This window comes from Pteropus medius, unplaced genomic scaffold (genome assembly GCF_902729225.1).
Source record: "Pteropus medius unplaced genomic scaffold, Ma_sr-lr_union100, whole genome shotgun sequence".
NCBI lineage: Eukaryota > Metazoa > Chordata > Mammalia > Chiroptera > Pteropodidae > Pteropus > Pteropus medius.
The window spans coordinates 3525626-3541050 of record NW_024345861.1 but is presented as its reverse complement, the minus strand read 5'-3'; the positions used below and the strand labels follow the sequence as shown (position 1 = coordinate 3541050).

The 15425-nt window shown below is 36.6% G+C and overlaps 1 protein-coding gene across 3 annotated transcripts in view; it reads left to right on the top strand.

The window, feature by feature from the left end:
• Positions 1-15425, top strand: part of XIAP (X-linked inhibitor of apoptosis) — a 31801-nt gene that overhangs the window by 13280 nt on the left and 3096 nt on the right. For all 3 annotated transcript variants that reach the window (XM_039874698.1, XM_039874697.1, XM_039874696.1), the window contains 5 exons: positions 3839-4744; positions 5812-5911; positions 6694-6769; positions 7454-7496; positions 11862-12062. In XM_039874698.1, the coding sequence (XP_039730632.1) occupies positions 3871-4744; positions 5812-5911; positions 6694-6769; positions 7454-7496; positions 11862-12062 (1294 nt within the window). In that variant the 5' untranslated portion in view covers positions 3839-3870. The remainder of the gene's footprint in view (positions 1-3838; positions 4745-5811; positions 5912-6693; positions 6770-7453; positions 7497-11861; positions 12063-15425) is intronic.

The window sequence follows — 15425 nt, the reverse complement described above, 5'->3', positions numbered from 1 at the left end:
TCCAGGTCATTGGATCAGAGGTTTGAAAGCTCTCAAAATAGCCAACTTACAAGTCCTGTGACATACTCAGAAAACATTCAAAAGATGGTTTCACGATGTTATAATTGTTCCTATTCTAAGAGTTTTTGATCTGTAACATGTGTTTCAAATTCTGTGTTTGCGCCTCTTGCTAGGGGTGCTAAACTCAATTAGAAGGAATAAAACCATTCTGTCCAGACTCAGAACTGAGTTTGTCTCAGCCAGAACTGAGTTCCTGGCTTGAGGTAGTAGGAACTGTTTTAGGAATCTTGTGTGGCACACCATTATCTTCAGTAATAATGTCATCTTCATTACTGTCTTCATCCTTTGGCTCAGTGTTTGGTTCAGTCCGCATGCATAGCTTTGGCCCGCAGCTCACCAAATGCACCTGCAGAGGTGACTTGGGTCTCAATGCTAAGCTCCACTGAGCCCCACAGGGCTTCTGGTGGTAGCAGGTGGAGACACAACTCCCTCCATCCCTCTCTGCTTTGGCAGCTGCAGGGCTCTTATAGAAGAGAATGAGGGAGCAGCTAGCCCATCCACCTCCTTGTCCTTGGCTACCTCCCACACTAGCGGACTCCTGTAATCCTGGCACCTTAACATATTTTACCCATTTATTCAAAATTACCTTCCAGGTCTTATCTGCAAGTATATGTTTTCACGCAGTGACTATTTCCTCATTAAAATAGCCTTTATTCTGTATATTTGACTTTAATAATAATAACCTGGGTGAAATAGAAACTTTGCATTGTGTACAGATACCGGGTAGGTAGATCTTCTGTTTGTTTTTCTGTCCCCTCCAACTGCCCATATTCCCACATTATCACTAGATTAGAAGTCATCCTCCTCTCCGTGGCACCAGCCATGGCTATCTTTACCCAGTTGTGATTAGGCTGTGTGTGTGTGTGCATGCGCGTGCACACACACACGTGTGTGTGTGTGTGTGTGTATATATATATATTTATGTTTAAACACATCTCACATCTGGAAATCTTCCACACCCCTCATGTAAATATGTACTACTGCTTCTTCAATATCCATACCCCGTTTTCTTCTGTATTCGTAATTTCTGTGCCCCATATATACTTATTTTCTAAATATCATCTCCACCTTCATTTTACTTAAATTCTTTTTTAAAGAAAAATTCTCATCCCTTTCTTTTGGCTCCTTCCACCAATCCCAAGGTTTCTGTCTTGTCAGTCATCTTTCTCTCCTTCACAATTAACCTCCCTGGTAATTCTTTTTTCTCACCCTTCTCCAAAAGCTCACACTCTGATAATGTATATTTAATGTTCAATTGAGTGCTTCTAAATTAATATCTGCTTTTCAAAACAGTGAAATCTAAACTATTAGCATAGAAATAACCCCTGAGAGGATGAGGTCTCCACTTGAAAGCTTCAAATAGAGATTCTTCTGTTTAATATTATTGAATGATGGAGTTGTATCTAATATCTGAAATGGGGTGGCTACTTGAACCATGCAGAATGTCCACTATTGTGAAATGAGAATATATCATTGATTTTGCACTTATCTGTTTTGATCTGAGAAATAAAACATCACCTCAAGAATTTTTCATATGGATTTTTCATATGGATTATATTGAGCATTTTCATGGTAATTATAGATTTATAAATGTTTAATCTTTTCTCATTGTCCATGCCGAAGTACTTTTCAGTAACGAGAGGAACTCATAATCTGCAAGGTACCCCAATCAATTTTGTGCTGCTCTTGATTATTGTAACCATTCATCCTTGTATTGGGTTAAAATCTGGCTATAATTATATTTCTTTTTCTTTCTTTTTTTCCCCCTGCCCCTGGCTATAATTATATTTCTTGACTCTAATCCTGTCCTCAAGCATCACAGAATTTAGATCCCTTTTCTACATGACAGCCTTTTAGATATCTAAAGGTACTTATTCTATCTACTATACCCCTCTTCCCACAAATTTTTTTCCCTTTGAGATAAACACTTTCAACTCTTCCAACTATTCTTCATAGGACAGTATTTTTGTCATCCTGATGCCTTCTATGGACATTGCACTTTGTTAATCTCTCTTATAAAATGTGTTCAGAACTTAAAATTCCAAGTGTAGCTGAATGGGACCTAGGTATTGTACATGTTGACATTAATGCAACCGGAAGTTGCTTTAAGTTTTTTAGCAACCATGTATTGTTGGCTCATAATGCACTTTGTAATTAACAAAAAAATCCCAAGATTTTAATCTGGAGGCTTGCTATCACATGACTTTGTTCCAAACCAAGTTTCCATCTTCCTTTAGTTCTGCAACAGATTTTTAAAGTCAGAATGTAAGACTTTAGCATAACTCTATTAAATTTTATCTTAGCCTATCAGCCAGCCTTGTTTTCTTTGAATCTTGTTTTTTGTCGTCCAGCTTACGCTGATTCAACAAAAGGCCTTGAAGCTAGTGTCTGAATGTTTTCAGACATCTTGGAAACAATTAAAAGTCATGGAGACTGTCTTCTAAAAATGGTGGTATGCAGACATAACTCGGCTCTTGCGATATATATGAATTAATACCATTGTAAATTGACAAGGCCGAGAAAGACCGATGTCCACTGCCAGCCTGTAAAACTGTTGAACATTAGGAGAGTTGATGTTCCAAGACATAGATTGTGCCAACATAATGCCAAAAGAAATGGTAATTCTTCCTAAGAAACCAATTAATACACACATGAAATAGAGACAAAGTCATTGTGACCATTTTTTTTATTTTGCATTTGACAGACATGTACAGAGCACAGTGTTAGGAATGGTGAGAGATTCTGGAGGACTAGGTTTGCTTGAGGCAACCCTGATTTACACCTGTTGTCCTGGTGTAGTTATTAGTAGCATCATTTTTCACTTTCAAAAGTGTCCAGGTTTATAGATGTCTAACTAATACACTCTATACTTAAAACTAATTTAAATAAATAAATTTATTTTTTTAAAAGTGTCCAGGTTTGAAGGATAGATAACTGGCACCCTTCTCATAACTCAGCTATTTCCTTTTAGTATGTTATCTGGGTTAAATATCACACAGCTATAATTTGGCAGATCTAATGAGGCTGCAGTAGTACTTCTCTTCCATTTGAACAGATTGTTCCTTGACCATGGGAAGTTGATAGTAAAAGTAACTGCGTTAAGATCTACACATACTTAGTCTTTTTCCTGAGCCACCCTCTAGAGGGCAGTATGCTGTACATCTGAATGATAGAATTTAACAAAAAAATTGACTCTGCAGGAAAATCAGAAACTTTTGATGCTCTTTAAGAACCCATTGGAACCAATATTGTGGATAACTTATCTTTTGCTAAGCAAAAAAGTAAAGACCTATTAAAAATTAATTCATTAGCATTCTGAACATTTGTGTTTTTTTAATTGTAGAAACTGAACTTTGATGCCTTGAATATATAATGATCCATTATCACAATTATGCACAGAATTTAAGAATCTGCATATTTTATGCTTTCATGTTTTTCCTAATTAATGATTTTACACGGTTAATTTTAATGTATTCTACATCACATAGTCCCTATATTTATGTAAAATAAGCACTTAAAAATGAATAGTTCTGGAAAAAAATGAATAGTTCTGTTCTACCTGCTTCAATATTATTTTTTCTAAGAGAGAAAACAAAAATGTTAGTTTTTTTTATTTTACAACTTGAATCGTAATGTAGACCTCTAATATTTAGAATTGGAATATTTCTTTGGGATTGTGTAATTTTATGTCATCAGAAGGTAATTTTTTAGCTCCTAATATCAAAAGTAATTGCTTATGTAATATTTGGATTTCCTAATGTAAATGTTCTCTTTCTAGAAAAGGTGGACAAATCCTATATTCAAGAGAAGATGACTTTTAACAGTTTTGAAGGATCTAAAACTTGTGTACCTGCAGACATCGATAAGGATGAAGAATTTGTAGAAGAGTTTAATAGATTAAAAACTTTTGCTAATTTTCCAAGTAGTAGTCCTGTTTCAGCATCAACACTAGCACGAGCTGGTTTTCTATATACTGGTGAAGGAGACACCGTGCGGTGCTTTAGTTGTCACGCAGCAGTAGATAGATGGCAATATGGAGACTCAGCAGTTGGAAGACACAGGAAAGTATCCCCAAATTGCAGATTTATCAATGGCTTTTATTTTGAAAATAATACTACGCAACCTACAAATTCTGGTGTCCAAAATGGTCAGTGCAAAGCTGAAAACTGTCTGGGAAACAGAAATCATTTTATTTTAGACAGACCATCTGAGACTCATGCAGACTATCTTTTGAGAACTGGACAGGTTGTAGATATATCAGACACCATATACCCAAGGAACCCTGCCATGTGTAGTGAAGAAGCTAGATTAAAGACATTTCAGAACTGGCCAGAATATGCCCACTTAACCCCAAGCGAGTTAGCTAATGCTGGGCTCTACTACACAGGTATTGATGACCAAGTGCAGTGCTTTTGTTGTGGTGGGAAATTGAAAAATTGGGAACCTTGTGATCGTGCATGGTCAGAACACAGGCGACACTTTCCTAACTGCTTCTTTGTTTTGGGCCGGAATGTTAATATTCGAAGTGAATCTGATGTGAGTTCTGATAGGAATTTTTCAAATTCAACAAATCCTCCAAGAAATCCAGCCATGGCAGATTATGAAGCACGGATCATAACTTTTGGGATGTGGATGTACTCAGTTAACAAGGAGCAGCTTGCAAGAGCTGGATTTTATGCTTTAGGTAAACTTTATTATAAAACCAAGCTAATAAATAACAACTACTCCCGGGCTCCTAAACAATAGATAGGTTCCTTTAGCCCCCTGAACTGGTAAATATTTAGGAGTAGGCTGGCATGATTATTTATATCACTATTATTCACTGACCTTCGGTTGAATATGTAATGTAACCACTGAATTTATGTGAAAAAGACTACCATATTATGAATCATGTTTATCTTCATGTGATTGTTTTTTGGAGAAGGATAACATGCAAAAGGTGATAGATAACCCTGATAAAAAGAATGGGTCTGATAGTAATACTGACTATAATTTGTCGAGCACCTACTGTATGTGCTCAAAACATGTATTGCATGAATTTTCTCTATGCCGCTTAAGAGTTAACAGAGAATTTGGCTGCTAGTAAAATTGATATTAAAATTGATATCTGCCTTTTGTTCAGAGACTCTGTATTTGAAAGCTGCCCAATATGATGCCTTATTTTACTTCAAATGAGTACTTTTCAAATGGACTACTATAGACATGTCAGGAAGAGCCATTAGTGTAATGGCTTCCAAGGATAGTCAGAAAAAAAGTACCTAATTCATTTACTTTAAGATTGAATAGTGCCGAAATACAAAATATCAATTCAGTATTTTTTACATAGTATCATATAGCAATCTTGAAGGTTTGTTTAGTGTCATATAGCTATAATTTTGGAGAAATTTAACTTGTAATTTCATTATGCTGAACTTCACTGTTAAAGTTTCATAATTGGAAAAAGTGTCGTATTGATGACCACAAGCGACATATGCTAAAAAGAATGTAACAATCGTAATTTCCACACACACAAAAAATGGGCAATTTTATATTTGTCTTCTGTAAAATACCTCAAGTTGAATCAGTGAATTTAGTGTGTACTTCCTCTTCAAATGATTGTGTATATTACTTAGATGTGAATTTGAATGTTTTTTAAGCTATGAGATTTTTATGTAATTTAGAAATGCTTAATTTCATGCTGTTAAAAAGGCTCTTTGTATGTAAGCTTCTAATTGCACAAATACATGTATTTTTACTTGTGTATTTTCTTAGGTGAAGGTGATAAAGTAAAGTGCTTTCACTGTGGAGGAGGGCTAACTGATTGGAAGCCTAGTGAAGACCCTTGGGAACAACATGCTAAGTGGTATCCAGGGTAAGATATTTAAATGTTCATTCAGTAATGGCAAATTGGACATTATGCAGTGGGAAGACTTGAATAACTTTTCACCTCAGCTATTGTTGCCTTCTCCATGGCTTGAAATTTATACCAGGTTTATAAAAATTGGGTTACCTACTTTATAGGGAAAAAAACACCTAAGCCTTCTCTGGTGACAAAAACATTCATTGCTTGTATATTGTATCTATAACATTCAGATAATTCCATTTCTAAACACCAAATTAGGAATGCATTCTTATAATCAATGGTGTTTTAGAATGATGATGACATACTCTAAATATCTCTTCGCCATTTTGCTTTAAAATAAAGTACACAGATACAGAAGTGATGTGAATTTTTGGCCTACAAAATAATACAAATTAAAACTTCAGAGCAATCACTTGAAAATAAATCTTAACCTTAAATAGCCTTAAAAGGAAAGGTTGAAAGCCTAAAGAATTCCTTTTAAATGTACAATTGGTTGATCTTCTAAATTAAACTTGTTAACTATTTAAAACTTTTTTTTTAATTAAGGTACTTAAAAGTTGGAAGTTGTCAAGCTGATATGTTTAGCTCTACTGAGGTTAGCATAAGTAGCATAACAAAGGGAGCATGTTTTTTTTAACCTTAAAATGACACTTGGATGGGGAATTGAGTAACATTTTATTTTGTGGCTCCTTAGAAATACTGGAAAGCAAGTAAGTGGAGATGATGGAGATTATATGTTTACTTATACTTTACTAATTTTTCAGCTACTAAAGTTTAACCTTCTTGTTTAGGTGTAAATATCTGTTGGAAGAGAAGGGGCAAGAATATATAAACAGCATTCATTTAACCCATTCACTTGAGTCTATGGTAAGTCCAATATTGTAGAATATATATTTTCAGATATTATATAATTTGTTTTGCAATGATTTCTTGGTGTAAAATTGACAGTATAGCATATTAAATTAATAATGTGAGCTTTAAAGGTGAGCTTTAAAGGAGAGATCTTGAACAGTGCTTGTTATTCTTAACCTGAAGCAAATTTGTAAAAAGGGGATCAGGACGGACTGATTTAAGTATCACTATATGCAAAAATGGGCTTGAAGAACTAAAATAATTTAATTCCTCAGCCTTCTGAAATTTGACTTTTGTCTGTGAAAAGTTTTAAACAGCCTTAAATTTAAAATCTCAAAAATGCATCGAAATGAGATAGTGTCACATAGGGTGACCAAGGCATCAGTATCATGTGGAAAGAGCCCGGGACTAGAGTGGGAGACCAGAGTTGCCATTACGGTTCTGCCATCATCTGTATTACTTCAATCAAGTTGTTTAATCTCCCTGAGCATCAGCTTCTTGTCTGTAAAGTGAATGGATTGGGTTAGATGATCTTTTTACTTCCTTCTAGCTTCATCAGGCTATGGCTTTTGTGAATATTTATATGTTGAAATAAAATAAAGCCAATTTATAAATTCATGATTAATGTTACTTTTCAAACTCAGATAATTGCCTTCTACCAAAAAGAATTCTAACTTATAATTCATATTTCTGTTTTAGGGAAGAACTGCTGAAAAAACACCATCACTAACTAAAATAATTGGTAAATATGTTTATTATAATAAATATATTTTTAATTTCATTGCCAATTTATTATACTTACAGAGTAGAAAGGTAAACATATTCTTTCAGGTTCACCAAGGTATATTTATTTGAGATGAAATTGCTATAAATTTAAGAATTAATGAAGTACCTATAAATTTTAATGACATATTTATATATTCAGAACATTCCTATGGAGGTTGGACAGTTAGTTTTCCCAAGTTAGGAAGAAGCAGCTATAGTATGTCCATCACCTCTTCTGTTAAAAATCACTAAAGGAATAGTTAAGTGTATTTTTGTCCCTCAGGATTCTTTAGTTATCCAGGATTGTGAATCCAGTGCTCTACTAATGATCAGCCCTAATCTACTTGCTTCTTTATTCCATGCCATCTTTGTGCCTTCCCCAGCTTCTTCACCGAGGGGTACGATTAGGTTTGTTTACCTCCTATTGCATCACAGAGAGAGATTTTTGTTAGAAAGATGATTTATGCATCGTAGACATCTTTTAGAAACCAGAACGTGGGCAAAGAAAGATATGATAAGCAAAGATATTGATATCTCCACTTTTCATATGAAGAAACAAAGTCAGGTTAAGTGACCTGCCCACAGTTACATTACAAAGCATTAGTGTAACTAGAACTGTAAACAAGGTCATCTGAATCTCGCATCACACTCCAGATCTCATTCTCAACTTAGGCTTCATCTTTCAAAAATAGTAGAAAGTTTAAATTAGAATATGTCTGGTGATTCCCCACTCCCTGTACTTATAGCATCATCTATTTAGTATCTTAAGGATAACAAGGCAAGAGAATGATTTTTTTTTTTATAAATATGCTTGAGCAGGATAGCCACTTTGATATTGTTTAATATGGGTTTTATAATGGGCATAAATAATACAATATATCATTTATTTCAGCCTGTATTTTTGAAATTATCTAGAAACATTCCGTAACATTTCTTGATAATAATCATCCTTATAATGTATACAGTTCAAGTTCTATACCATTGTGGTCAGAGAAGATGCTTGATATGATTTCAGTCTTAAATTTATTGAGCCTTGTTTTGTGACCTAACATCCTGGAAAACGTTTTGTTCCATTCGCACTTGAAGAGAATGTGTATTCTGCTGCTTTAGGGTGAAACACTCCAAAGATATCAGTTCAGTCCTTGTCAATGTGTCATTTAAGGCCACTGTTTCCTTATCGATTTTCTGTCCAGAAAATCTATCCCTTGATGTCAATGGGGTGTTAAAAGTCCCCCGCTAAGACTATATTACTGTTGATCTCTCCCTTTTCATCCATCAATATTTGTTTTACATATTTAGGTGCTTCTGTGTTGGATGCACAAATGTTTACAATGGTTATATTCTCTTGTTGGATCGATCCCTTTATCATTATGAAATGTCCTTCTTTATCTCTTATAGACTTTGTTTTAAAGTGTGTTTTGTCTGGTATAAATATAGCCACGCCAGCTTTTTTTTTCCTTTCCATTTGCATGAAATATCTTTTCCATCCTTTTACTTTCTGACTGTGTGTGTCTTTCAATCAGAAGTGAGTCTCTTGTAAGCACAAATGTAAAGACCTTGTTTTCTTATCCATTTAGCCACCTTATAACTTTTGATTGGAGCATTTAATATTTACATTTAACCTAATCGTTGATAGATGTGTAATTACTGTCATTTTCTTATTCATATTTTTGACCTTTTTTTTTTTTCCTTAAAGAAGTCTCATATTTTGTATAATACTGGTTTGGTGGTGATGAACTCCTTTAGCTTTTTCTTGTCTGGAAAGTTCTTTCTCTGTTCTTCGATTCTAAATGATAGATCTGCTGGGTAATCTTGGTCGTAGGTTTTTGCTTTTCATCACTTTGAATATTTCATGCCAGTCTGAAATATTTCTTTTGAGACATCAGCTGACAATCAGCTGGGAGCTTCCTCGCAGGTAACTGCTTTTCTCTTGCTGCTTTTAAGATTCTCTCTTTGTCTTCAACCTTTTGCATTTTAATTATGATGTGTCTTGATGTGGGCCTCTTTGAGTTCATCTTGTTTGGGATTCTCTATGCTTCCTGGGCTTGTATGTCTATTTCCTTCACCAGGTTAAGGAAGTTTTTCATCATTATTACTTCAAATAGGTTCTTGATTTCTTGCTTTCTCTCTTCTCTTTCTGGTAACCTATGCTGCGAATGTTGGTATGGTTACCAACAACATCCAGAAGCCTCTTAAACTACCTCATAGTTTTGGGTTCTTTTTTTTCTTTTTGCTGTTTTGATTGTTTTCTGCTACCTTCTCTTCCAAATCACTTCAGTTAATCTGTTGATTCCCTCTAATGTATTCTTCATTTCAGTTATTATATACTTCATTTCTGACTGGCTCTTTTTTGTTTTCAGTCTCCATTTTTATGTTTCCTATCTCTTTGTTGATGTTCTCGTAGAGATCATCGAGCATCCATATAACCAAATGTTTAGAACTCCGCATCTGGTACATTGCTTATCTCCATTTTGTTTAGTTAATTTTTTGGAGCTTTGTTTTGTTCTCTCATTTGGGACTTGTTTCTTTGTCTCCCCAATTGGTTGCCTCTCTGTGTTTGTTTCTATGTATTAGGTAGAGTTGCTATGTCTCCCAGTCTTGGTAGTGTAGCCTTATGTAGTAGGTGTCCTGTGGGGCCCACTGGTGCAATCTTCCCTGGTCACCTGAGCCAGGTGCTCCAGGCTGTCCCTTGTGTGTGTGCCCTCTTGTTGTAGTTGAACCTCGATTGCTGTTGGCACGTCAGTGGAAGAAATTGACCCTCAGGCTGATTAGTTGTGAGAACTGGCCATGACTACAGTGGATGTGTTGTTGTGCAGGGGCTGACCCTACAGAACAGGATTCACTTTAGCAGGGCTCTGGTGCCTGCCCAGTCTTCCCTTTGGCTGTGTTGTTTGTGGAAGTGGTTGATTGATGCTCTTCTGTGGTCTGAAGCTGGCTACCAGGTGTGTTGGTTTGGGGGCCTTATGGAGGGATTCAGGTGCAGGCCAAGGTCATGGGCTGCCTGTGCTTTGCCAGGAGCCACTTGGTATGAGCTACAAAGTGATCTGCAGATGGTTGCCACTTGCGTTGGGCTTGGAGGTGCCTGGGAGAAACTAAGCTGAAAACCGAGGCCAGCTGTCACTAGTGCCAGGGTTGGGGCTCCTTATAGCAAGAGGTATGGGGCACGCTGAGGCCAGATGCTGCATGTTTAGGGTTTGTGAACCCTTTAGAGATTTTAGGAAAGTCCACAGCATAAGCCAAGACAGGCCATTTGTGTGGAAAAGCCGCTGGAAGCAGCTTGGGTGGGCCCACAATTTGGGTAGAGAGAGGTCTCAGGAAATCACCAAGGCAAGGGGAACCATGTTAGCCAGGTTGATGGAGACTCAAATATGGCACCTGCCTGTGTCTGCAGGCTGGGTGGCAGAGGGCTCAACAAAGGAACAGTGGCTTTTGCCAGCATTTTTGTCTGAGAGAAAACTGCCCCTGCAGCCCTCAACCTGAAGTCAGATAATTTAGTTCCTCCCCACATGTCACTGGTGCCCTTCAAGCTGCTTTTCCAGCACTAGCGCTCAGAGCAAGTGAGTTAGTCAGTGGGCACTTTAACAGGAACACCTGGGACTACAACGGCCCTCCTCCTTAAAATTTTCTCTGGTTTTCACACCTAGAAGTTGTGTTGACTTCTCTTCTTGGCAGTGGAACTCTGGGCTGGGGAGTCTGATGTGGAGCTAGGACCTCTCACTTCTTGGGGCACCTTTACAGCTAAAAGAAATCCTTCCTGCTTTTTAAACATCACACTTGGGTGTAGAACTGGCCCTTTCTGCATCTCTGCCCCTCCTACCAGTCTCCAGATAGCTTTTTCTGTATATCCTAGGAACAGAAGTTATAGGACTTCTGTTCCACTAGACTTCAGGAGATTCTCAATGATGGTTGTTCTGTAGTTTAGTTTGTAATCTTCAGGTGGTCATGGAGGAGATAAAGCACATAGTTTACCTACTCCACCATCTTGACCACAGTCTCTTAGAGCATAAGACATCCACTCTTTAAGTACTTTAGGTTAGCTGTTAATGAGTACATCTCATTTGAAAAATGTTCAGATTTTCAAAGCACTTATCCTTCTTGTCTTGTACTGTTTTAGCACAATCTTACAGCACCTAATCTCAATACGTAGTGCTACAAAACACTGCATTTTCAATTGTAAAATTCTGAAAGTGCCTAAATATTTCAAAAATCTCTTTCAAAGCAGCTTTAATTTGCTGGGTTTTTTGCTTGCTGCTTAAAATTTTCTTTATACTTTGTGTTGAGTTCTGTTAATAAAAATAATTTTTTTAACCCTGTTCTTTTTCATTACTAATTTTTGTTTTAGATGATACTATCTTCCAAAATCCTATGGCACATGAAGCTATACGAATGGGGTTCAGTTTCAGAGACATTAAGAAAATAATGGAGGAAAAAATTCAGACATCTGGGAGCAACTATAAATCACTCGAGGTTCTGGTTGCAGATTTAGTGAGTGCTCAGAAAGACAATATGCAAGATGAATCAAGTCAGACTTCGTTGCAGAAAGGTATGCCTGGCTGGTTTTAAAAAGCAAGGAACACCCAACAGCATTTCATTATGGATAGTATCTTACATGACTTTGTGGCGCATTCATTTCCCTCCTCTCATATCCTCCTTAGAATACACTTTTGTAACTTTGTATTATGAAAAATGTCAAATATCCTCAAAAGTGGAGAGAACAGTATAATGAACCCCAACATACACATCAACCAGCCTCAGTGATTATTAACACTTTTCCAATCTTGTTTCATTTCTCCCCCAAACTTTTTTTTTTTTGCTAGTATTTTAAAGTAAATCCCAGATATCCTATATATCATTTACCTACAGGCTCTTCAATAAATAACAGATAAGGACTTTTTAACCTAACCTTAACCCTGTGCATTAGTCTGCTCGGACTGATATAACAATAACATAGACAGCGTGTCTTAAACAACAGGCATTTAATTCTCATAGTTCTGGAGGCTGGGAAGTCCAGGATATAGGTGCAGGCAGATTTGATTCCTGATCAGGACTTCTTCCAGACTTGCAAAAGGCTGCCTTCTCTTTATGTCCTCACATGGCCAAAAGAGAGCACTCTGGTTTCTTTTCCTCTCCATTATTATAAGGACACTGATCCCATCATGTAGTCCCACCCTCATGATCTCATCTAAACTGAATTATATAGCAAAGGCCCCATCTCCAAGTCCCGTCGCATTGGATGTTGGGGCTTCAGCTTATGAATTTTGAGAAGGCATAGACATTTAGTCTATTCCATATTACTATCACACTTAATGAAGTTAACAGTAATTCTATGATGTCATCTGAAACTCGATTGGTTTTCATTTTTCCCATTGTCTAAAAATGTTTCTACAGTTGATTCGTTCTAATCAGGATCCAAGTAGGATCCACTGATCCATTCATTTCAAAAGTGTGAATTTACGCTCTATTTTAGATAAAGAACAACAAAAGCTAACTTTTATCATTATGTGTAGAATGAGTTTTTTGTAGTTGAAACTTTAGATATAGAGTATTCTGTAACTTTTCATATAAAGGGGTCATATGACTGGAACATGAATGAATAGCATCTTAATATTGTGAATCATATAGAAAGTGTATAAAATAATGTAGAAGAGAAGCATATAAAGAAAAGATGTCAAACTGAATACCTTTTTGGGTACCTTATTATAATCATTGTTTTCTAAGCTCTTGACCACCTCTCCTAAAAGATGAGAATTCATATAGTGCTAACTGAACATAAAAGTTTACTTATGTTTTTTTTACATGAAAGAACCTTGTGATCTTTGTTATTTCAGATACTTTTGAAACGTTATTCAGATAATTACATGTCAGAAAACAGTATAATGTTAGTGACTTAAAATCCTATCAGTTGATTTAAAAGATTCAACAGAAAGCTTACTACTCTTATGCTAAAGATGCATTTATTTAATACCTATAATAGCTCCACTTGTCTTGGTGATGGTAAAATAAACCATTTACTTGGTCATCTTTGTACTGCAATGGAAATATAAATGATTATGTCATTTTTCCCTGCATCTTAACCACAGCTTAAGCTTAAGTTTGACAATAAGGTGTTAATTTTTGTACCTCAAGGTGTTGTCTGCAGCAGAAGGATATAGTGGATTGCAGTAGGAAGAGAACAAGGGACAGAGTGCATTGTGGGTGTCTTCTCTATCCAACAAGAGTTGATGGGGGTTCTTATCACTGAGACTATAAGCTAGGATAGTGTAGGGAGAAGGGCCAAAGCAAATGGCAGCTTTCAGGGGCAAGGATTGGAATTCATCAGTTGACCTTTTCTCACTGAATCGAGAGGCAAGTAATTGATACAGGCTATCTTCTCATGCTAGAGCTGCTGCCTGTTTCTCTTCCCAGAGAAAGGCTGAGGAAGAGAGACTGGCACTAAGAATTTTTTAATTCTATACAAAGTAGCAGGTGGTTCCAATTGAATTAAAGCAGGTGGAAGTTTTTAGAAAAAGTACCAATATTGTTGCTTACTGAGAAATCCTAGTTGCAATACCCAATGGCTGTGTGACACAGAATGCCCCAGTAAACAGTCTTCTAAAAATAGTACCAAATCAGTATTCTTTTTTCTTTCTTTTTAAAAATCAAAGCCCTGTCCTTTGTATGCCAAACCCGTATACATTTCTCATCAGTCTTTCCACATGGATCTGCTCTGAAAGTAAAATGAATAACATCAGTTTATTCTAGAAGTGGTTTAAAATAATGTCAGAATAATAGCAAATAACATAAAAAGTTATCTAACTATATTGCTTTTAATGCTAGTGTGCCAGAAACCTCTTGACCTAGAAGAAAGCCTTATAGGAAGTAGAAGGGAAAGGGTGTCATAGGAAAGGATGGTAGAATCCGGTAGTTATTCTTAAGGCTAGAGTGAAGTATTACCAGAGGTAAACTGTTAGTCTGGGGGGGAACGGGGAAACTATGCCCAGAGCATTACCATCTCAAGTAAGTATATGCAATGCTGAAATGAGGTAGAAAAAGTAGAGTTGATATTAGTGTTTGGTATGCATGACATTCCATTATAGTCTTTAAAATGGAATCTCAACAATCAGAACCAAGAGGAACCTTAAAGATCACATAACTTTCATTACTTCAGTGAGAAATCTGAAGTACAGTTGCGCTGATGACCAAGATCATTCAGGTAATTGGGAGTGAAATTCAGGTTTCCTGACTACGCCAGTTCAATCCCCTTTTTTTTAATTGGTAAAATATGCACAACTTAAAATTTACCATCTTAACCATTTTCAAGTGTACAAGTAGTGTTAAGTACATTCACATTGTTGTGCAACCAATCTCCAGAACACTCTTCATCTAAAAAACTGAAGCTCTCTACCCATTAAACAACTCCCCATTCCTCTCCTACCAGCGCCTAACAACCACCATTCTGCTTTCTGTCTCTATAAATTTTAGGTGTCTGGTTCGGTGTACTTTTTTAGTCATTGAAGCATCACATTCAAAAGTAATGTATACATTACTTCATTGTTTTCCTCCTCTTTTTAATTACAAAGCTACTATTAATACCTTGGGGTGAGCCCCACAGGAATAAAACCACTGGGAAGGGGAAGAGAGACTATTTGAAGGGAAGGAACCACAAAAGGGACCAGCTGCAGACTCCCTGCAAAGGGATTGCCATTGGTCCTGGAACCCCTGAGCACTACAGGAAGAAACTCAAGCATGGTTGAACTGGTTCCAGGCACACAGGCAAAGGGCAAGAAGGGTTGGACATGAAGCCACAAAGCTACTTGGGTTCTTCCTTGGGTTTCTCGTTTGTCTTTTTCTGCTTCTGCTGCATGATGACCTCTAAGTCCTCCTGCTTTTGGTTGGTAGCAGATAGCCCGTCCATCATCACTGTGCT